The sequence below is a fragment of the Lipotes vexillifer genome, unplaced genomic scaffold, assembly GCF_000442215.2.
Source record: "Lipotes vexillifer unplaced genomic scaffold, Lipotes_vexillifer_v1.1 scaffold451, whole genome shotgun sequence".
In the NCBI taxonomy this organism is placed as follows: Eukaryota; Metazoa; Chordata; class Mammalia; order Artiodactyla; family Lipotidae; genus Lipotes; species Lipotes vexillifer.
This window is the reverse complement of record NW_006795989.1, coordinates 1,974,069-1,997,271: the sequence shown is the minus strand read 5'-3', so window position 1 is coordinate 1,997,271 and position 23,203 is coordinate 1,974,069. Positions and strand designations below refer to the sequence as shown.

The window sequence follows — 23,203 nt, the reverse complement described above, 5'->3', positions numbered from 1 at the left end:
TCTGAAGAACCTAGGGACAGGACAGAAATAAAGATGCAGATGTAGAGAATGGACTTGAGGACACGGGGAGGCGGAAGGGTAAGCAGGGACACAGGGAGAGAGTGGCACGGACTTATATATACTACCAAATGTAAAATAGATAGCTAGTGGTAAGTAGCCACATAGCACAGGGAAATCAGCTTGGTGCTTTGTGTCCACCTAAAGGGGTGCGATAGGGAGGGTGGTAGGCAGATGCAAGAGGGAGGAGATATGAGGATATATGTATATGTATAACTGATTCACCTTGTTATACAGCAGAAACTAACAAACCATTGTAAAGCAATTATACTCCAATAAAGATGTTAAAAAATAATAATAACAATGGGGGCTATTCTGCAAAAGGCCATCCAGCAAGTCACTCAGAATTGCATAACAGGTCCCCTCAAACGGGAACTCAACATAGAGGAACTTGCCCCACTGAGGAATGGAAAATAGACTTTACTCAAATTCTCCGAGCCCCAGGAAATTTTAAATCCGTGTTAGTGTTTGTACCTTTTTCAGGATGGGTGAAAGCATATCCCACCTGGACAGAAAAAAATCTCTGAAGTAGTTAAAGCCCTCATTATGGAAATCACTCCCTAATTTGGATCGCCTAACACCCTTCAAAGTGACAATGGACCGGCTGCTGTCTCTAGCATAACCCAACAAGTGTCTAAAGGGTTGTGTATTGATTAGAAACTACATTTATCCTGAGACTACAATCAACAGGAAAAGGTGAGAAAATGAATCATACATTTAAAAAAAGAGCAATGCTAAAGTATGTCGAGACTAACTTCACTTGGGATAAGGCCTTGCCAGTTGCCCTGTTATGGATTAGAGTGGATTCCAGAAGCAAGCTTAAATTAAGCCCCTTTGAAATTTTGTGTGGCAGGCTTTTCCAGCTGTCTACTCAGGCAGAAGAATCCAGTGATGTTTTAAAAGGACCTACTACTGCTAATTATGTCAAAATTATAGCCACTATACCAACCTCTGTTTATAAGTGTGCTTCCAATAGGTCTGCCTATCCACCTGAAGTACCCCTGGACCCTATTCAACCCAAACACCTCATCCTGCTCAAAAGCTGGAAAGAGCAAGGACATGACCATCAGCTGGCTGTGAAGTGGACAGGGACAGGATGGGGCCATATGAGGTCTTGCTAACCACTCAGTTATGAGTGAAAGCAGCTGGGGTTAAGCCATGGATTCACCACACCTGTGAAGGCAGAACCCACAATGTCAAAGCACCAAGGAGAGTCTCTAAGCTAGAGGAAACTATAGTAGACAGTGGACTTGTGAGCCTCTGAAGATTTAAGATTTCTGTTCAAATAAAGATAAGTAATAAAAGCAAAAAAATAAATAAATAAAAGGTTTCATAGTATTCCATCTATTTAGAGTTCTCAATTACTATACAGATTATCAATATGCAAGGACATAATTATGCAAAATTATGGAAACATATAAAAAAAGCATTGTGCAGTTTTAACATGAAGATTCTCCTCTAGCTCATAAAGAACTCTGCACTGTGAGAGCACTCAATGAGCACCTATTTTGACTGCCTCTACTTTAGGACAATGCAAATATTTTTATAGAAGTCATGATTTCATCTTAATTTATAGGTACATATAATAACAGGGCAGTCTCTGAATATTTACAATGTATTTAATAGATGCTTAGTACTTTAACACTGTAATAAATATTTACAGTATTTATATTAATAACACTGTATTTTAAGATGGACAAATCAAAATTTAGAGGAGATATGGGAGAGTATACCACAGACTTTATCCTAGTAATAATAAATGACCAAGAGCACTATGTTCTTAAAAAGTATATTATATTAATATATATCAATCATTTCCTGTCCCTACTTATACCCCCATCTAAAAGAAACTGCCCGGTTTTCTCTCAGTTTCCATGTTTTGGAGACATTCCATCCTTCCCTTAGAATTTGGACCAATTGCTCTTTCATTCTGCAACACTGATCAGGTAATCTCTGAAAATTTCCTTTTTTCTTCTGTGATGGGTCTCCTGTTCCCTAGATCCCATGATTTCCTCTTGGTTTACTCCCTTGTCTTGATAAAGCAACCTTTCGACTACTTCTTGATAAAGGAGGCAGATATGGTACATTTTTTGAGACGCTGCTTGTCTGAAAATATGTTTATTCTACCAATACTCAACAACTTCTTTGGCTAAATACCATACAATTCTGCTTTGGAACCGCTGAAGGCATGGTTCTATTATCTTCTACCTCCAGTGCTGCCAATGAAAAGTCTGAAGTCATTATGCTGCCATTCTCATTTTGGATACTTCCTATGTGACCTACTTTTTTTTCTCCCACCAAGAGTTTTATAATCTTCTCTTTAAGTGTAGTATGAAATTTCATAATGATATGCACTGGTGTTAGGCAAAACAAACTCAGATCCTTCAGTTCTGGGTTACTTTCCTGCATTATTTCTTTGGTCACTTGCTCTCCTTCCATCTTCTCTGTTCTCTCTGAAACTCACCAGACCTCTTGAACTGACCCCTCATTTTCTTCCTTTCCTATTTTTCATCTTCTTGTCTTTTGGTTCTACTTTCTCAGATCATCTCGATATTATCTTCCAACTTTTCCACTGTACTTCTTCATGTCTACTAATAAATTTATTTTAAGGGTTCTCTTTTATTCTAGGAATGTTTCTTTTTTTAGACTCAATTACTGTTTTGTGGATTAATAAATATATTTCTCTTAACTGAGTATATTTTCTTAGCTTCTCCAAGTTTTTCTTCATTACCCTGTTTGTTTTGTTTGTTTTTCACATTGGAGACTTTCTTCAAATATCCAGTGATCCTTAACTGCTTGTTCATATTTAACAATGAAATATTAAAAAGCTGGCTGAAAGCTTTGTCAACTACAAAATTCTGTCACTATAATGGTGGGCTTCACTGTGCACTGATCTGGCTGAGCTGTTTCATCGGGAGAGCTTAACTGCAGCAGCTATAGTCTCTTCTCTTGAGCAGGTTAGTTGCCCCATAATGGAATCTTCCATTCTGCTGCCTGGATGTTACAAGGCTAACTGTCCTCTTAAAAACTAGGCTGGGAGGTTTCAGAATTCAGTATTTAGACTTCCCAAACTGTTTTCAATACAATACTCTTAGTACTGTGCTGGTAAATAGGGTCTCAAAAAAAAAAAAAAAAAAAAAAAAGCCTGATTTGCAGCACTTGCCAGTTTCATTAGTGTTAAAAACCCCACCATGGTCAACTCAAGCTACCACTCATTTGAACCAACTTACAAAATGACAACAGCTCTAACAACTAGCTCTCCCTGGTACCAGTTGCCTCTAGCACACTACTGAATCTCCCAAACCTCAGTTGCTCCTAAAACTCTCCAAAGTAATTCTCCAATCTTCTGCCAAACAGAAGACAGGGAGTGCCTATTTGTGCAGGGTAGGGGAAAGAATCTGGATATGCAACAGCTTCCTATATAGACCTTCTAGTTTTTGGCTTCAGTTGTGCACCTTACTTCTAGAGGTACATGATGCTTGCAATTCCTGATTATTTCTGTATGTTCAACTTGGGTTTCTACTTTCTCTCATTTGCTAAGTAAATTACTAACTTTCCATATGGTTCCCACTTTTAAAACTTAATTTTTATTGTTTTTTCTCCCTATTTCCTCATCCTTGTAGATTTATTAATGTCATTTATTGCAGTTTCAGAAGTAAATAGAAGGGAATGTGTAGGTTCAATCCAATATGTTTAACCAGAAGCCCTGACCTAGCAATATTTGAACTTGCAAAGTCTGAATTTACTCATTGTTAATCATTCATTAATTTAATAAGATTTAATGAGCTCCTACTATGTGGCAGATACTCTTTTGGGCTCTTATTAGTGAAAATGCTACTCTTTTTATAGAATTTACAGTCTACCAGGAAGTTATTTGCTATTATTTGCATCTGGATTAACAAGTCTGAAAACCCTCTCTGAAAAAATGTATATTGTGGAAAATCAAAATAAAACCACCTGTTAATGCTTTAATATATCAAAAACTAAGTAAATTATTCTGGTTAATACTATGTTAACACTATGACTATAGGAGCAAACTAAATAAATAAATTATTCTTCCTAACACTATGATAATAGCAGCATAACTATACTTTTATCTGGACTAAACTATGATTAAATCATAGTAAAAAATATTCTCTATCATGAGAATTTAGCTCTCTATGCTCCAAATTGTACTTAAGAAAAAATAAGACAGATGATAGCATGATTGCAGAGCACTGAAAAACAGTAGGCCATTATGAAGAGTAATGATCCCTTTTAGTACAGGTGGAATTAGAATGCTCCTCGGGAAAACACTTGAGATATCTATGCAGCATAATCCTCAGCAACAGTTAAACATTAATATTTTGTTATACTATATATCAGTGGTTCTCCAACACCAGTCTGTAAACAAGTATTGATCCATGACAAAAATCTCACTAGTCCATGGCAAAAAATGTCAATATAAAGTCATCAAATGTGTTCTCTTGTAAAGCACTGTCCTTTATCTGATATTACATCCTTAATATACTTTTGGTGTTAAAACATTATCTTTTATAAAATGAAAGTGATGATAGATGGTATTGTTTATTTTTTAATGCCCTTATCTGTTAAAAAGCGGACAATTCTATCCTGTTCTTGCCAATACTTTGTTTGAAATTTTACTATATGAAATCTAGTTTCTCCATGTACTATCAAGGCTCAGGCAATAATGGGGCTGGTAAAAGAGAGAGGTATTTGGATTATCTAAAATACTGGTAGTTATAGTTAAAAGATCCTGGAACCATAGTTACCTTCATTACTAACTCAAAGAAACACATGACTACATATATTTATGACTACTGTAGGCCCTGTAGAATTCAACAATACATAAACATTGGATTTAGAGCCAATGAAGGGCAATTTGAAAGTTGCAGTCTTTGTATAACTGATGTAACAAGAATGGCAGTTCTCACAGATCTAGGAAAAAATATCTTAACAATGTAATGTTGTAGAAATAGTGCTGAAGTAGAATCAAGACAAAGACTTAATTCTGGTTTTGCCACTAATTATAGGGCCTTGAACTACACTGCTTACATTTAGTGGATCTCTATTTCATCACAAAATGAAATGGTTGGACTGGCTAATCTCTAACATTTTGATCATCCTAAAAATCTACACATCAACTCCTTTAAATGGATTGAAAGTTATCAGACAATCCTGATAACTGTTACTCATCAACAATTTGGATAAATTATATCATATGTTTCTTGAGAGAAGGTTCAACACCTTAGAGAAACAGTCCCAGTTATGCATCTATAGGGTGGGTAGAAGAGGTGAGGGGGGAAGATACTTGCTGATAACTGGACTTTAAGCGAAATATTTTTAAACTAATCTTTTATTGGAGTAGGTGAAAGCGTTAAAAGAAGGGAGAGATTTGGCTCTAGCATACCTTTTCCCTCTCCCTAGTACTGGGGGCAGGCAAAAGAAAAGAGGAAGGCAAACCTCTCTTTACATGACTAGTCATAGAACATCAATGGTAAGAAGATAAGTGTTTCATTGTTCAGGTTAAGTTTGGTTTCATTCAATGATGATGGACTCAGCATAATTTCTGGGGCCAGGTGGCAGAAATTAAAGACACTTAGATACAAAACTTTTTCTTTTCTTTGTGGTTCCTCCCTCCCTCTCTCTTTCTCTCTCTCCCCCTCTCTTTTTTCCTTCCTTTCCACCTACCATGGTGCTTTTTATTTTCTACTTAATGCTATGGTCCCCTGGGATATTCACAGGCCAAAGGCAGACCCTCACAGATACCTAAGGGCCTCACTACACGACTCAGCACTGGGTTCTACCTCCTGCAAGCTGCTAGGACTATGTATTATGTCCTGGCTGAAGTTGGTGAAGTCAGTCTCTCCATCCCATGGTTCCTCTGCCCCAACCTATGGCAGGTGGGTAACCTCTAAAGGACTGCAACTGCCAGGCAGGGATGCAACTCAGTACCTGAACTTGGGACTCACTCCCTGCCAAGGCACCTACTTAATGTGCCGGGGCTTTGCCAACCTGGGACAGAGGATGCTTCAGGGCACATGTACTCAGCTCAGACCCTCCCTGCTACATCTAGGCCTCCACCTGTGTTAAAGGGCAACAGGAGAACACAAGCCTCTACCCACAATGTGACCCAGTCGACTCACAGCAGTGGCAAGACAGGAGCAGGGAGGCTAAGGCTGTGCCGGGCCGAGGACACCAAAGGGTAGAAGAGTCAGCAGCCAAGAATGGTTCCTGGTAGGCAGTAGGGGGCAGGAGAACGCTGGAGCTGAGGCTTCAAGCCCCAGTGCATGCTCCATTTTCTCATCAGACTTAATTTACAAAACATATATTCAAATATAAAAATTTAAAAAGGGGCTTCCCTGGTGGCGCAGTGGTTAAGAATCTGCCTGCTGATGCAGGGGACATGGGTTTGAGCCCTGGTCCGGGAAGATCCCACATGCTGTGAAGCAACTAAGCCTGTGCGCCACAACTACTGAGCCTGCGCTCTAGAGCCTGCGAGCCACTACTGTAGCCCATGCCTAGAGCCCGTGCTCTGCAACAAGAGAAGCCACCACAATGAGAAGCCGGTGCACCGCAATGAAGAGTAGGCCCCGCTTGCCGCAACTAGAGAAAGCCTGCACACAGCAACGAAGAACCAACGCAGCCAAAAATAAATTAAATAAATAAATAAAAATTTTTAAAAATGTTAAGACAGGGCTTCCCTGATGGCGCAGTGGTTGAGAATCTACCCTGCCAATGCAGGGGACACGGGTTCGAGCCCTGGTCTGGGAGGATCCCACATGCCGCGGAGCAAGTAGGCCTGTGAGCCACAACTACTGAGCCTGCGCGTCTGGAGCTTGTGCTCCGCAACAAGAGAGGCCGCGACAGTGAGAGGCCCGTGCACCGCGATGAAGAGTGGCCCCTGCTCGCCGCAGCTAGAGAAAGCCCTCGCACAGAAACGAAGACCCAAAACAGCCAAAAATTAATTAATTAATTAATTTTTAAAAAATGTTAAGATAGTGACCACAGAATATTAAACCTGAAACTCAAGGCTCCTCTGGGCTTTATGCAACTGTACTGGTTACATTCCCATGAAGCTGGCCCAGGCCTCTGCTGAGAGTGGTCTTTTTGTGGAAGGTGAATGTACTTTTCTTGGGAAATGTTCAGCTCCACCCTTCATTACCAAGAATCCCTTCAGAGGTGCACAAATATTTTCCACTGGCCACTCCAGTGGAATATGTCCCCAACGCCTTCTCTTGAGTTGGACATCCCATCACTTGGCAGTTCCTGCTCTTCCACTAACCTCCACATGCCTTCACGTGGAGCCAAGGAACCACCATATTCTCAATTTTGCACGCTTCCAGGGCCATATAGCATTAGAACAAGCATAATATACACTTCAAGCTCCACTGGAACAGATTACTCCAAAAACTTTCCTCCTTCAAACTTCTAGACTAGCACTGGGCATCAGTCTTTATGTTCTTGGTATACACTTTCAAAACTTCAAGAAACATATGCCAAGTTCTCCCACATGAACTTATCACATTTTACTGGCAACACCACAGTGGACCTTCAGGTTTCAATAGCATCTCAAACAACCATCTAAAAAACAAGATGGCAGTTTCCCCTTTTTGTACCCCAATTTTTACACGATTTTCCTGTAGACTCCTTCACTTAGATTCATGAGGGGAAGTGCGTCTCTCTCTATTAGGGATGTAAGAGAAAAATCTCTCTTAATGAACCTTCACTCCCAAAACATCAGTGGCCGTAACTTCTTCTCCGCAATCATTTTCGTATATATACTGGGAAGAGGATGATGGGGTGATTGTTATGGTAACAGGGCCAGTTCTATCATGTTCCTGTGAAGAGGGAGCTTCCCCCGCCCTCCATTTCTGTGAGGTCACGGATTCCTCTCCTAGAATGTGGTAACACTTGTCACCTTTTATTTTCAGTTTTGGATCTTGGCCACAATTCTAAGACACAGAAAAAAAAAACACAAACCCATCCAATCTGCTACAAATCAGTTACTTGATAAAACTGAACATTTAACTAGAGACTTAAATGTTAAAATAAAACATGCTCATAGATTTTACTTCAAAAAACAAACAAAAGATCTGTCAAGTACTGAACTCTATTTAATGATGCTCAGGATGTAATATGTTAAGGGTGAAGTGTACAGATGACTGCAATTTACTTTGAAATGCATATAATAAAAAAGGGGTGGAGAAACATATGATAAAGCAAATAGGTAAAATATTAATTGTAGAATCCAGGCGGTAGGCGTATGATTGTTTATGATACAATTCTCTCAACATTCCTGTATGTTCAAAAATTTTCATTAAAAAATGCTGGGGATGGGCTTCCCTGGTGGCGCAGTGCTTGAGAGTCCACCTGCTGATGCAGGAGACGCGGGTTCGTGCCCCGTTTCGGGAAGATCCCACATGCCGCGGAGCGGCTGGGCCCGTGAGCCATGGCCACTGAGCCTGCGCGTCCGGAGCCTGTGCTCCGCAAATGGGAGAGGCCACAACAGTGAGAGGCCCGCATAACGCAAGGAAAAAAAAAAAAAAAAAAAAAATGCTGGGGAAAAATAAATAAATAAAATAAAATAAATGCTCATTACTTTGGACATTGATAACAAGCTGATGAAGGAGACCAATATTTTATCCTTAAATTCAAAATGATCTCAGATAAAGTTGGACAGACGAATGCAACTAAACAGGTAAAACTCATTAGATGAAAATATACTAATATATATATATATATAAAATCAGGATATGTATATATATCCTGATTATTTTCTTTTAGCACCTTCAATTCTTCTTCCATTTTAGTATTAGCTTGAGTCTGTTGCTGAAGTAACTGCTGCAATTGTTGGAAAGAAATGATGATGCCCTATAAAAAAGTATAAATATGACATATTAATTGAAAAAGTTTTAAGGCAGTAGGTATGTTTCTAAACTCATTCTTAAAAATATATTTTCTAGTTTCTTAACTTATTATCTTTACAGTTTAATTTCAATGCCATAATAAACAATATACTGAAATAAACTAATGGCATATTTTATTAATTTAATATTTAACATAATTTGTATTACATGATTTCTTACAAAGTATTATTTCTAAGAGTTCCTCAAATAATTAACAAAGTTTTTGAAATGGACCACGAATTCTGTGACACTACTGAAAAATGTAAAGAATTCAAAACTAAAACTTTTGTTGGTTTTCCCCCCAAATGGTAAATATTATCACTACTAAAATATTTCACTGCTGGTGGGCTAGGATGGCATGGCATGCATTCAGAATCAAACAGAGGAAAAGCAGAAGAGAAAAAAAAGAAACAGAAGAAATTTTCTTTCACATATCTTTTTTTAGAATAGAATAAGTATAAATATCAAATAAATGCAAATGAGAGTATAATGTCCTGTAAATGCATGCTCTAAGCATACACACATTTCAATAATTATCTGCTAGTGGTCCAAACTAAGGAAAAAAACTAACTTATTTTTATTCTTTTTATTTTATTTATTTATAAAATATTTTAATGTAATCTTTTTTCCAGCTTTATTGAGATATAATTGCCATATAACATGTAAGCTTATGGTGTACAACGTGATGATTTGATACACATATTTATTGTGATATAATTAACACAATAAGGTTAAAATCTCTATCACCACACATAATCACCAAATTTTTTGTATGTGGTGAGAACATTTAAGACTCTCCGTATAAAATAAATAAGCTACAAGGATATATTGTACAGCACAGGGAATATAGTCAATATTTTATAATAACTTTAAATGGAGTTTAATCTATGACAATTTTGAATCACTATGTTATACACTGGAAACTAATATAACATTGTAAATCGACTACCCCTCAACTAACTAAATAAATACTTTTAAAATAATATGTCTTCGTAGTCTCATAAAAAAAAAATCTACTCTCTTAGCAACTCTCAAATATATGATACAGTATTGTTAACTAAAGTCATCATGCTATACATTCCATCCCCAGAACTAACTCATCTTACAACTGGAAGTTTGTATCTTTTGATGAACATCTCCCCATTTCTCCTCTGATTTATTTTTTAATGGGAGTATAGGTGAGACCTGGTTAAAAGAGGTACACATGTATCCATTCAATACACACCAACTGAGTGCTTACTATGTGCTAGGAATTGACCTAGGCATGATTCCATTTGTTACTTAACTTAGTTTATTTCCCACATTGTATTTGGTTTTGAAAATATTTACTGGCTTCCAAATTATCTTATGATTGCTTGCCTGTTTTTCTTCTTGAATATGGGTAATCTCTTCATTAATCTTCTTATTTAATTCCAATTCCTAAAAAATGTGAATAATTTTAAAGTTATGATACAAAATTCAGCAAATTATACATTCAATTCAGTGCTTAACAAATTTGGGAGTGTGATGACCTATTATTACTCCAGAGAACCAATGTTTGTTTACTGTTGAAGCAGTGACTCTAGTGAACTGAAGATGGTGTTAGATACCCAGTACAGGCTGGTGCAAACTTATAAACATTAATGTTCGAAGCTACAGAATTTCTCATCTCCAAAAGCTTTCCTGAGGATACCATTATACCAGAAGATTACCTGATACCATATTAAAGTGAAAATAAAGTGGTTATAGCTAAATTTTATTATCTTAAAGTTTTGTTGATAATGCCAAAAATTATCTAGCAATTTTTTTAAAATTTGTAAAATCATTTTTACTATGTATATTAACTCTACAAAGAAGGAATGTTTTTGTATTATAATCCTCTTATTTGTTTATATATCTCATAAATTTTACAAAAATGTTCATTTTATAAACATGAATATATTTAATTAAATACCATTTTGAGTCTTTCTTGAAGTTCTTGAAATTTTTGTTCTTTAATTGTTAAATTGATGTTTTCTTCTCCCATCTTATGTTGTTGACATGTGACCTTGGTCTTTATCAAGTCTGAGGTTACTTTTTTAAGTTCCTTAACATAAGAAACATCAAACAGAGAATTCAGTACACATGTTTCATCAAAGCAAGGCACTTTTCTGACAGTTTTAAAGTTCATTTTAAACCTATCACTACAATTTACTATATTTCATATATTAAGATACTACTACTTGCCCATCAAGGTCCTTTTAACCTAGTTTCCTTGCAAGATAATTAGCCAATGCTATTTGTAGTTATGGAATAGGCAAATGCAATGACACAAAGATAGAATGCATGATCTCTGTTCTTAAAAAGAATACACTAACTAAATGAACTAACCAACCAGAAGCAGGGCGTTTTCACTGATGACTTATTCAACAAAAATCTTTTAAGATAAAAACATGATATAAAAGATTATCAATTCCCAAGTTATTAGCAGCTAATAAGAAAAATTTATGTAAGAAATAATTATAACGTGATGAGTGCTATAATACAGGAAGGAATGTATAGAAGTATAAAGAATGAAACAGTTTGGTTGAGGGCATCAAGAAGGCATTACACAGGAAAGTGGTATTTGAACTGAGTCTTTAAAGATAAATTTTTGAAGAGGACAACAAAATGAGTAGATATTCCAGGCAAAAAGATTCAGAAAGGTACAGAAACATGAAAGAGCATATTTTTCAGGGAAACAGAACTAATATGATATGGTTGGAGCTAATATGTTATGGGTAAGGGGGAGGAGTAAAGTACTGGTAGTTGTGACTAGAAATTTGGCAAAATTCAAATATTGAAAGATTTGTAGGCCAAGCTAAAGAGTTTTAATTTTATCCTATAGACAATGAGCAATTAACCACTGAAGCATTTTGAATAAGAGAATGACATAACAAGATTTGCATTTTAGAAAAATAACTCTGGTATCACTGTAGAGGATAGACTTGAAGGGGATACAAAAGAAGTCTTCACTGTGAAGTTATATGTCCACTGAGTTTAACAGATACATCCAAACACATTTAAATCCCGAAACACCAACTTCTGAATGGTGTGTACTTTATTGTACTGCTGTTCTGTTTATATTGACTATATTAAATACTCAAGGATCTGATTTTCACATTCTTGATTACACAGCGCCTGAACTCCCTTTGAATTTTGAAGGCCCACTAGAGAAGCCGGAAATGCCAAATACTAGTTTTATAAGCATGACACCAGGCTCTGCTAATCAGAAGCACCTGTCTTGGATACTGGATCAGGAACTAGTAACACAAGAACAAGAACTGTTGCAAACCTTTCTACTGGTAGATAGCAGGGGCTGTGCTAGTAACTTCAACCTTCCATGGATAACAGTGATACTGCTGTAGCAGTAGCAGTATCTACTATTGTCAACAGTGATGGTACAAGCTGCAATGTACAACAACTTAGTAGTGGAAGTTGGTTATATACCTTCTCTTGTTTCTGACAATTTTCCAAGTCTGAGATGACCAACATCCAAATTCCTTTGCTGAAAAAAATCATCTTACAATTAAGAATTTTTTTTTTTTTCCTATAAATTTATTTATTTATTTATTTATTTATTTTTGGCTGTGTTGGGTCTTCGTTTCTGTGCAAGGGCTTTCTCTAGTTGCGGCAAGCGGGGGCCTCTCTTCATCGCGGTGCGCGGGCCTTTCACTGTCATGGCCTCTCCCGTTGTGGGGCACAGGCTCCAGACACGCAGGCTCAGTAGTTGTGGCTCACGGGCCTAGCTGCTCCGCGGCACGCGGGATCCTCCCAGACCAGGGCTCGAACCCGTGTCCCCTGCATTGGCAGGCGGATTCTCAACCACTGCGCCACCAGGGAAACCCAACAATTAAGAATTTTGATTAATATACTTCAATTTTTAAAAGGTTGTATTTAAGAACCGAAGTTGGTTAATTAGTGTGGTGAGATTACAGGAAATTTTTATTTTCTTCATTTTGCTGTTAGGTGTTTTCTCTTTTTTTCTAAAATAAACACATATTTCTCATGTATCAGTTTTTAAATAGTATGTAAAGCTATGGAAACAGGTGCAGTCATTTAGTTATTAGTTAGAGGAAAGATGATGACAAATGACTGAGTCTTAAAGAACTCCAAGATTCATGGATTAAAGAAGCTGCTAATACAGAAGGCTGAGAAATACAGTCAACTGAGGCAGGAGGAAAACCAAGAGAATGTGGTATCAAGGAAGCTGAAAAAGGAACGGCAGAAAACAGGGCTGTCAATACCTCCAGAGTTCTACATGTTATAACCTCAGCCACCTAGAGGGAAACTTGCCTGATTGATTACCTTTTAACCCCTAGTCCAAAATCCAGGAGAATGGATTCATTAGTCTTAGTTCACATATTCCCTTTAGATATGTGCACTACATAAAATGACTGCTAAAGGAACCGCGTGGGTTAAGAGATACGGCTTTATTCTCAGAAAAGCAGGTAGACAAAATAATGTACAAAGAGAACAATCAGCATGTACTGAATAATGAAAGAAGTTTGAATGAAGGAGGTAGGCCTTGAAGAATGAGTAGTATACTGGATATCCTTCATTTGTCACTCCTGATTCACCCTCCACTTTCTCTGTGGCCTGTGTGGCATCTGTGGATACAGCAGGCAAGCTCCCTTCCCTCTGGCTTGTGGGGTTCAATCTCTGGGAAGCATCAGTAAATCAGTATGCTGGGAAGAGAGAGAGATGGAGGTGTTTCCCCAGCTCTCTCCCTACATGACAACAAATTGGCAATAGCTCTGTACCTTTACCAAAGGTCACAGCTTCTGAACTGTAGCTTTCTTCTACAGCTTTACCTATAGCTCCCTCCAGGTTCCAGTATCTGCTTCCTTCCCTTGCCACCATCAGATCTAGCTTCTATCCCTTGCTGGTTTCCCTTAACTCTGCCTACAACTCTGTAAATAGCTCTTTCATCAAACTTTTCTCAATTTCCCATACCAGTGTGCCATCTGTTTCCTGCCTCAATCCTGTTTAATACAAGTAAGTTGAGAGAAGGCATTTCAAGTTGGGGCAGGGAATATGGAGGTGAGAAAAGGTAAAAAGATAGGGAAAATTAACAATTATGATAATGGCAACAAAGATTTTGGATTAAACAGAATGGAAGATGCTTATTAGGAAGGAGTAGGAAACAATGTTGAAGATGTAAAATGGGACCAGACCATGGAAGTTCTGGAAAGCCAATTAAAAAAGTTTGGGACTAAATCAACATGTTGTACACCTTAAGCTTAAACAGTGTTATATGTCAATTATATCTCAATAAAGCTGGGAAAAAAAGTTTTGGACTTGATTTGGTAGACAAAGGAGAACTATTCAATTTATCATTCCTTCTACATATGCTAAGTATCTAGCATGTGTCAGGCACGTAGAAGCAATAATATTAAACTAGTAACTTAGTAAAGTTAGTCTAGCAAAAAGAGTGAATACAAACTGCATAGGGCTTCCCTGGCAGCGCAGTGGTTGAGAGTACGCCTGCCGATGCAGGGGACACGGGTTCATGCCCCAGTCCGGGAGGATCCCACATGCCGCGGAGCGGCTGGGCCCGTGAGCCATGGCCGCTGAGCCTGCGCGTCCAGAGCCTGTGCTCCGCAACGGGAGAGGCCACAGCAGTGAGAGGCCCGCGTACCAACCACCCCCCCCCCAAATAAAAACAACAACTGGAGAGTAGAACACTGGCTACGAGGCTATTTTATTAATCCAGAATTGAGATGATGAATGTCTATACCATTGAGAAATGGATAATGAAAAATATGAGACATTCTAAAGGAAGATATAATTGAATAGACAAAGGAAATGAAGGAAAAAAGATGATTTCAAAGCATTTAGATGAAGCTAGAAGAAATAAGAGACCATGAAATGTGAAACAGAGATGCATGAAAATGGAAAGGAAACGAAAAATCTGCTTTACTGATGAAACAGATGAAAAATCTATTAAAGACAAGAAATAAGAGAGGGACAATATTCTGAGATTGACTCTTAAGAAAGCCAAAAAGCACAAATTACTAAGCCTAAGCCATAGGCTGTTACTGTTGTAAAAAAAATCGTTCATTCATTATTTTTCAAATTATAAAAGGTTACATATGATGAATTCCCTCAAATGAAGTTTCAAGGTATCAGTGATGGTTCACCTTCATAGGCAGCAAGATGGTTTCCTTTGAAAGGAGAGTTGCATGATTTTTCTTTCTTTCTTTCTTTTTTTTTTTTGGCAGCAGGAGGAGGAAGGATGGAGAGAATAAAGAATCAATCCAATGGGTGACCCTGACGTTACAGTAAGTCATAAAAGGCGATGACCTGCAGGCAGTTGAAAATACAGAACTGGATATTAAAAGAAATGTGAGGCTAGAAATATAGATATGAAGTCATCTATATGAAGTGAATGATGGAATTAAGGAGGATAAGCTAATTGAAAACAAGTATGAAGAAAAGAAAGAGACATTATGATACAGCTTTGGAGGAATTGGGGAAAAAAAAGATAATCTGGGAACCGGAGGAATTTATTTGTACCCAAAGACCCTTAAAAAGTGAACTATCACACAGATGTTCAAAATTAGTACATTTTATATTTTAAACATCATTTTGTACAAAATACAATATTCTGTAATGAAAAGCATGAATTGTCAGTATAAGTTAGGATGCTTTGGTTATAACTATCAGAAAACCATACTTAAACCATTACATAATAATGAAATATATTCTGTAGCAAGAGGTAATTTAGGTATCCCACAGCAACTGTCTCTTCCTGGAACTCTTACTATAGAGTATGAAAATTTTTCTTTGAACCACCTCCTGCTAGCCAGAATTAGATAACATGCTCATTCCTGAACCAAATACTGGCATAAGGAATGGAGATGATATTAATTGGCTTAGAGACAGACTGATCATATGAGGTGCACTAGATGTTGAGGAATTATCACAATATCCACTACATGAAGAATTTCAACTAACATTATAAAATTTATAGGTTGTTTAGAATATTACTGACTACAAATAGTACACAATACAAAGTGAGGATAAATGGAGGCTTTTTTACAAGATGCTTGACTTTGAATAATTCAACTAACTGTTGGATCCAGTTAACGGTTTTTAAATTGTGCTCTGAGAAGTCCTAGAGGTTCCATGGATCCCCTCCACAGCTGCTGATAGAGAAGAAAGAGCCAACCTGCATGGCTCCAGTGTTCCTAAAACTCTCCCTTCAAGCACAAGTAGCTCTACTTTGTTTTAATACTGAGCTTCCACATCTTTAACAGAAGGTTCTACAACTCAAAGAAAGATAAAAACCAGTAGATCAGATGATCCTTATGATTCCATGAAATTTAGAGAAGATCTGAAGAAGACAAATAGTTGGGAGAGAACTAGTCATTGTAGAAACAGAATATAATTCAAGCATGAAGGAGGAAAAAGCAATTAATGAGCTGGAAGAAATTTCAGACTTTCCTATATGATACAAAATTTATATCAGATTAGGCAATGTTTTAGTTGTCTTGAAAGCCTATGCATATAACCCACCTATAGTTATGGTGCAGAAAAACTGCACCATCAAAATGTGCCTTAATTTTAACCTAATTTCACTTGCAAGTAACAATAATCCCATAAATTTCTATGCCTGTTAAACTTTCTGAAGTGCTTTTCCACATATTATTTTATATTTGTTACACATACATAAAACAGGAAAGGCAGATATTAAATTCATATTGCAAATGAGAATATAAGGAGAAAAGCAACCCTAGTATGATCTAAGTCATGTACCTCCTTTGGATGACTATATTTGAAAGGTTTAGTTTTAGAGAAAAAAGGTAAAGTATGAGTTAAAATAAACAGAATAAATGAGAAATATTATGCAGGAAATTATGTATAAGCAGGAATAGGCCAATGGACTGGGTGAAGTAATGGAGACTAAAAGACTAGAGGTCAATCTAAGAACAGAGTGGGGTGTGTAAATGGTACAGGTGATAGAAAAGGATGCTCTGGTTGGAGAAGGAGAAGGGCTGAATGACAGAGCCCAAAGGAAGCAGTATTTCATGATGAGTTTCAAGGTAATGGAAATACTAGTCTAGATATGCAGAGTCAAGTTCTATGGGGACCTAGTAGTTTAGGAGGATGAATATTAGCAACTTCCCCTTTTAATAAACATATACTTTCTAATGGTGAATGAAGCAGAGAAGAAACATACGTGGATGAATTGCTTATACTGTTACTGTTACCAGTAGAATGGATAAGATCACAGGTTCTGGAGCCAAATTTGTTTGGGTTCCAAACCTCACTCTATTTTCCTTGTTGTGTAACTTTAGGTAACTTACTTAAATGCATTCTGCCTCAAATTCCTCATCTGTAAAATGGAGATATAATTTTTTAAAAAACTAACAAAGTGCCTGGCGTGTAATAATCTATGCAACAAGTATTTGTTGAGCATCTACTATGTTCTAGGCATTGTTACCTGTTATTACTACGAAGGTGAATTCAAGGGATTCTATGATTATTTTCTCTACTTTTAGAATAAAGTGGTCTGAAGTCCTAATGGTGTTATGAATAACTAAGTATTCTTTATTTAAAGAATTAAGATTCATAACTGATTACAATAAGAGTTTTTTGTAGACTGTGAACTTCTCAAGGAAAAGAACCACATTTCATACTTATCCCATAGAACGTAATACAGTCAGGGATCTAAGAAGAACTAAAAATTTTAATGAACGTAAGAAGAAAAGAGTGATGAACATGATATTAAAAAAATGTGACACCTTTGCCTAAAATAAGATTTGATGAAATCAAAGTTGATTTATTCAGGATAAAGCAAATGGCAATAAAAATACTTGGTGACAGCAGCCAATGCCAGCCAAATAAGACTATTGTTAATGACACATTAGTTCATAGTCAATTTGTAAAATTGTATAGAAAGTGGTAGGCGTAGTATAGTGCTCAGTATATTGTATAGCATATAGGAAAGTACAGTGCTGGGGGTTTAATCACTGATTGAACCAGATGGCTTCCTCTGATCAAGGTAACAACCACACCCTGTAGACCACCATGTTATAAATAGATGCTCCTCATTTAAATGTGAACAGACCACTAAAATTTTCTTACTGATAATAAAAAAATAAAGCTTAGTAGGTGGTGAGTCACTAACATTATGCTAACTTTAAAAGAACAGCATATTTTGGGGCTCTTGACTGTCTTAATCAACAGCCCTAAACTTGTGAGATTAAAATGGGTTAATTCTGCATTACACATTCAGATCCAAGAATATTCTACAAAACAACAATTAACAGACATAAGACAATATAATAAAACATTCTAGTTCATAAGCCATATGGTCATTGACTCAACAAACTTTCTGTTTTTTTTTTTTTTTTTTTTTGCTGTATGCGGGCCTCTCACTGTTGTGGCCTCTCCCGTTACGGAGCACAGGCTCCGGATGTGCAGGCTCAGTGGCCATGGCCCACGGGCCCAGCCGCTCTGCGGCATGTGGGATCTTCCCAGACCGGGGCACCAACCCGTGTCCCCTGCAGCGGCAGGCGTACTCTCAACCACTGCACCACCAGGGAAGCCCTCAACAAACTTTCTGAATAAAAGAATTTATTGATCTTATTATATCCACCCTGGACAAACATTCAAAAACAGGATGATAGTTAAATTGACTATGCACACTGAAGGATACAAAACTAAAGACAGTCATTTCAGCAATTAATTTGTTTTTAAAAATTTAAAAGAGATTAGTTCAAAGGAAAAATATCTGTTAGAGTACCTCAAAGTTTTAATCTCAACTCTGATTTTCAGGATGTTTGACTAATATTTATGTTGTTACTTGTTATTTAGTCAAACACCACCTGAGTAATAAAAAATCTTTTATGCTGAACTGACTTTTTTAAAAGACACCAATGATATTAGGTTTAAAATAATGTACATCTTTCTTTGCTTTGCACATGGTGTTCTAAAACCTTGCTTTCAAGCTGCTTTTTTGTGCACTAAAATGGTAATTTTTAAAAGAAAACTTCCAACAATTTTTCTGAATTTAAAATTTTTTTATATTGGGTTTTCCTGGAGCAAGATACACCTGTATAAAGTAAACAACTTAGAAATTAATTAGATGGCTTGTTTTAAATTAGTGATCTGTTCTAGATTCACTCCTAAGATACAATGTCCTATTGATAAAAATATAATTAAACTGAGGTATATGGCTAAAACTTAAAGTAGCTTACAATTCTCTGAATTACAAAAAAGGATTGGTTTTCTAAAAGTTTTTCTTCTGTCTAGGTTACAAAGTGCAACAAATGTCTTATGTCTTTCTGTCAATACATATTTCCACAACTGAAAGCATGGAGCTGTTATAATCAGCGAAGTTTTATAGAAGATACTCTAAAATACATCAATTCCTATTACAATAACTGTTATAAAACAACAGGGAAGTGGGAAGGGAGTGGCAAGGGGCAAAAACCCAGTATGTGGCTGACAAAAGTAAAAACGAATCATTTCTTATGTCTTTCTTTTTCTCTTATATATTAATTATGTAATCTTAAGAGCATATTAAATTAAAAGCAGAGACCTTCACAAAATGACTTTCGACTGAAAATATGTTTTTGATTTTATAGCTCTTATAGCTTTTAAATATCCTGAACTTTTAGTACATTGTCTGTTTTGTAACCATTTTATTCAAAGCTGTTAGTGCAGCAAATAAGCATGCAGCACATGCTTTGATCTCATTAAATTACAACTTATAGTTCCTAGAGTCATAAATATCAAGCCCTTTTCTCCTTTACCCCTCCTCTTCTGGTATGAGGTAGTCTGTTAAATATCACTATCTCCTTGAGTCCTCTGACATTTACTCAGACAAATAGCAGAGGTTATGAATGCTGCTCACAGATAGTATCAGGAATTCTTCATGATTGCCATAATGGTGAACCCAGCATTCAGAACTGTAATACTTAGTTTTATCTAACAAGTAAGTTTGGTCTGTTTAACTTTGCTCCACAAAAGGAAAAAGAAAAAAAAAAAAGAATTCCATCTTATCACAAACCAGTAACGTAACTGTCCTGGACATAATCATAGAACAGCATAAAAGAAAAATAAAAGTTATCTTTGGAAAAATTAATGATTAAAAGTGTTAAATGAGTAATGGAAAACAATGTTACTAGGCTTGATTAGTCTCTGAAAAAGAAAATCAAAACAGAAAACACTTTTCTTAAAGTTAAAAATTAAGGCTACACTAAAAACTACAAAATTATTGTACCTAGTATGTCTGAAATATTAAAAACTATCTGTTAAAATATATTTGTAAATTCTTACCCCTTCAGCTTCTTGAACTTGGAACTCTCAAAGGTAATAACATTCTCTCACCTTACCCTTCTCTACAATCTCTCTTCCAAGAACTATTTAGCAGCATGATTACTGACTTAATGCTTTCTATAGAGACAGAGGCTACCATCACATGACACCTCAGTACATTTAGGCAGCCCTGGCCAAGGCTGCAAGACCTGGGAAAAGGGGGCAAGTGTGCTCATGAGCAACACTATTCCACTTGTGTGGGAGACATTCTTTACTCCTTTCACAAAAATCCAGCAAGGGAAATGCTCCATGGATTTACATGAGCCTCATCTCCATCTACAGGTCAGTCTTAAACTATACATTAGAAATATAATAGTCTATTATGTTACAATGCAACATTTGTCCTTATTTAATGAAAAAAATACACAATTTAATAGAGAAATTTATGAGGCATAATATTTTCATAATAATGCAAAAACTAACTGAATAAAGCACATATGACTATTTTAATATAATCATCAAATTAATGATCTAACCACTTAAGACATTGATAACAATATTAAACAAAAAATAAACCAAAGATATATCACTGAAAATATGCTTATTCACAACTACTCAGTCAGTATTATTTATTTATATTTGCTTTCAAAGTTTATATTGATAAAAATGAATGGTCCATTTAACAATTCTGATTTGAAATGACAGGTGAAATTTTCAAATTACAGCTTTTTCTCCTTATATTGTAAGAGCCATCTCTAATATTCTTAAATGTGACTGAAAAGAAATATTCTTTACATATAAACTGTCCTCTTGGGACTTCCCTGGTGGTCCACTGGTTAAGAATCCACCTTCCAATGCAGGGGACGCGGGTTCGATCCCTGGTCAGGGAACTAAGATCCCACATACCAGGGGGCAACTAAGCCCGCACGCTCTAGAGCCTGCACACCACAACTAGAGAGCCCGCACGCCAATTAGAGAGAAGCCTGTGCGTCGCAACAAAGAGCCCACGCATCACAACGAAAGATCCCACATGCCACAACAAAGATCCCACACACTGCAACTGAGACCTGATGCAGCCAAATAAATAAATAAATAAATATTTTTTAAAAAAACTGTCCTTTTAGGTAGTTTGCTAGATAGAGAGAAGATTTTTAAGGGCTAGGGACATACACTTATTACCATTCTAATATTCTGTACTGGGCTACCCCTATGCTCTTACTTTCTGATCCTTCGTGTATAAGGAGAGAGTCCAAGGAATATGAAAGCAATTTATTGGCAGTTATAAGAACAAGGCCTATATATAACAGAGTTACAAATATTAATGATCTTTGAACTCTGGCTTAGCATTTAGAAGTCACGTCAATCTTTAGCCCACGTGGTCCTGTTTTCCTTGAAATGGTACTAAAAGATAAAGTAGTAAAATTTCCTGATTTCTTGAATTATATATTAAAGTATATGTCATTCATCTGGTAGCACAAACACTCCTCTTCAAAACTTAAGCCTGTGTTTCTGTAAAAAATAAGTTGTCTTAATAAATTTTTAATTTTTGTAAAATTATAGTTAAATATAAAAACAGAGGGTCTTCTGGTTTCTGGTCCAGCATGTAATGAGCTTAGTTAGAAGTTTCCACTTGATCCTACCACAAGTAAAAAGCTGAACAAACTGAAAATCAACAACTCCTCTTACATCTGCTAGACAAATGAGGTCATAAGGCAAACTGCTGCCTCAAAAATTGGAGAGATGGACAGGTAAATGCAGAGAATCAGAAACAGAAACCTCCACAGGAACCAATGCCAGGGTAGGAAAAACTGAACTGTAATTGACTAATTCCCAGAGGCTCAGAGTGGACAATTCAGAGTTAAAAAATTCAGCGGACACAGTCATGGGGGTCTCAAACTTTTGTGAAATTTTACCTCCAGGTCCTCTCATAGTGAATATCAGAGAAAATTCCCTCCTGCTAAAAGCAGGAGGAAAAGGAGAGGAAAAGTAACCATTTTGAAATACACAAACTCATTTTTTTCTTATCAACAAGTCCTGCCCTCAGGAGAAACTATTTGACCTGAGTCTAAACTACCTGAGGGAAGGGTAACACCCAACTCTATCCCCCTCCAACCATCCTTGTACCATACGGGGTGGGTGGGCAGGGACTGAGAAGCACTGGTGAAATTCATGGTCCAGGGGCAACAGGCTCATCTAATCATCGGACACCCATCCCCCTACCTTACCACTACATTACTATACGCCTATTGACTGCAGTTTCTTTCACCCAGTATATGATGTCTGCCTTCCAACAAATAAATTACAAGGCATACTAAAAGGCAAAAGATACAATTTGAAGAGACTGAACAAGCCTCAGAACCAGAGTCAGATATGGCAGGAATATTAAAACTATCAGACCAGAGATTTTTTAAAACTATGATTAATATGCTAAAAGCTTTAATGGAAAAAACGACAAAACATGGGAGAACAGATGGATAATGTAAATGGAGAGATGGAAATTCTAAAAAAGAATAACAATGAAATGCTTCAGATCAAAAACACTGCAACAGAAATGAAGAATGTCTTTGATGGTCTCAATAGTAGACTGGACCAGGCTGAGTAAATAATCTCTGAGCTTGAGAATATGACAATAGAAATTCCAAAACTGAAAACAAAGAGTAAAGACTGAAAAAGCATACAAGACTACCCATCACCTGCGGGTCAGCTAATGTAACATATGCAAATTGTAACATACACATAATGGGAGTACCAGAAGGAAAAGAAAGAAAGAAAAAGAAGCAATATTTGAAGCACTGATGATTGAGACTTTCCCCAAATTAATGTCAGACACCAAACCACAATCTAAGAAGCTCAGAGAACATCAAGAAGAAAAAGTGACTAAAAAAACCAGGGGCTTCCCTGGTGGCGCAGTGGTTGAGAGTCCGCCTGTCGATGCAGGGGACGCGGGTTCGTGCCCCGGTCCGGGAAGA

The 23,203-nt window shown here is 36.8% G+C and overlaps 1 protein-coding gene across 1 annotated transcript in view; it reads right to left on the bottom strand.

Moving 5' to 3' along the window:
• Positions 1-8,823: 8,823 nt before the first annotated feature.
• LOC103081908 (coiled-coil domain-containing protein 73-like) overlaps positions 8,824-23,203 on the bottom strand; it is a gene marked incomplete at its 3' end in the record, with an annotated part of 63,702 nt that continues 49,322 nt past the window's right edge. Inside the window, exons 9-11 of the mRNA XM_007468093.1 lie at positions 10,900-11,031; positions 10,326-10,385; positions 8,824-8,931 (exon numbers count right to left, since the gene is read on the bottom strand). Coding sequence (XP_007468155.1) covers positions 8,824-8,931; positions 10,326-10,385; positions 10,900-11,031 — 300 coding nt within the window. The remainder of the gene's footprint in view (positions 8,932-10,325; positions 10,386-10,899; positions 11,032-23,203) is intronic.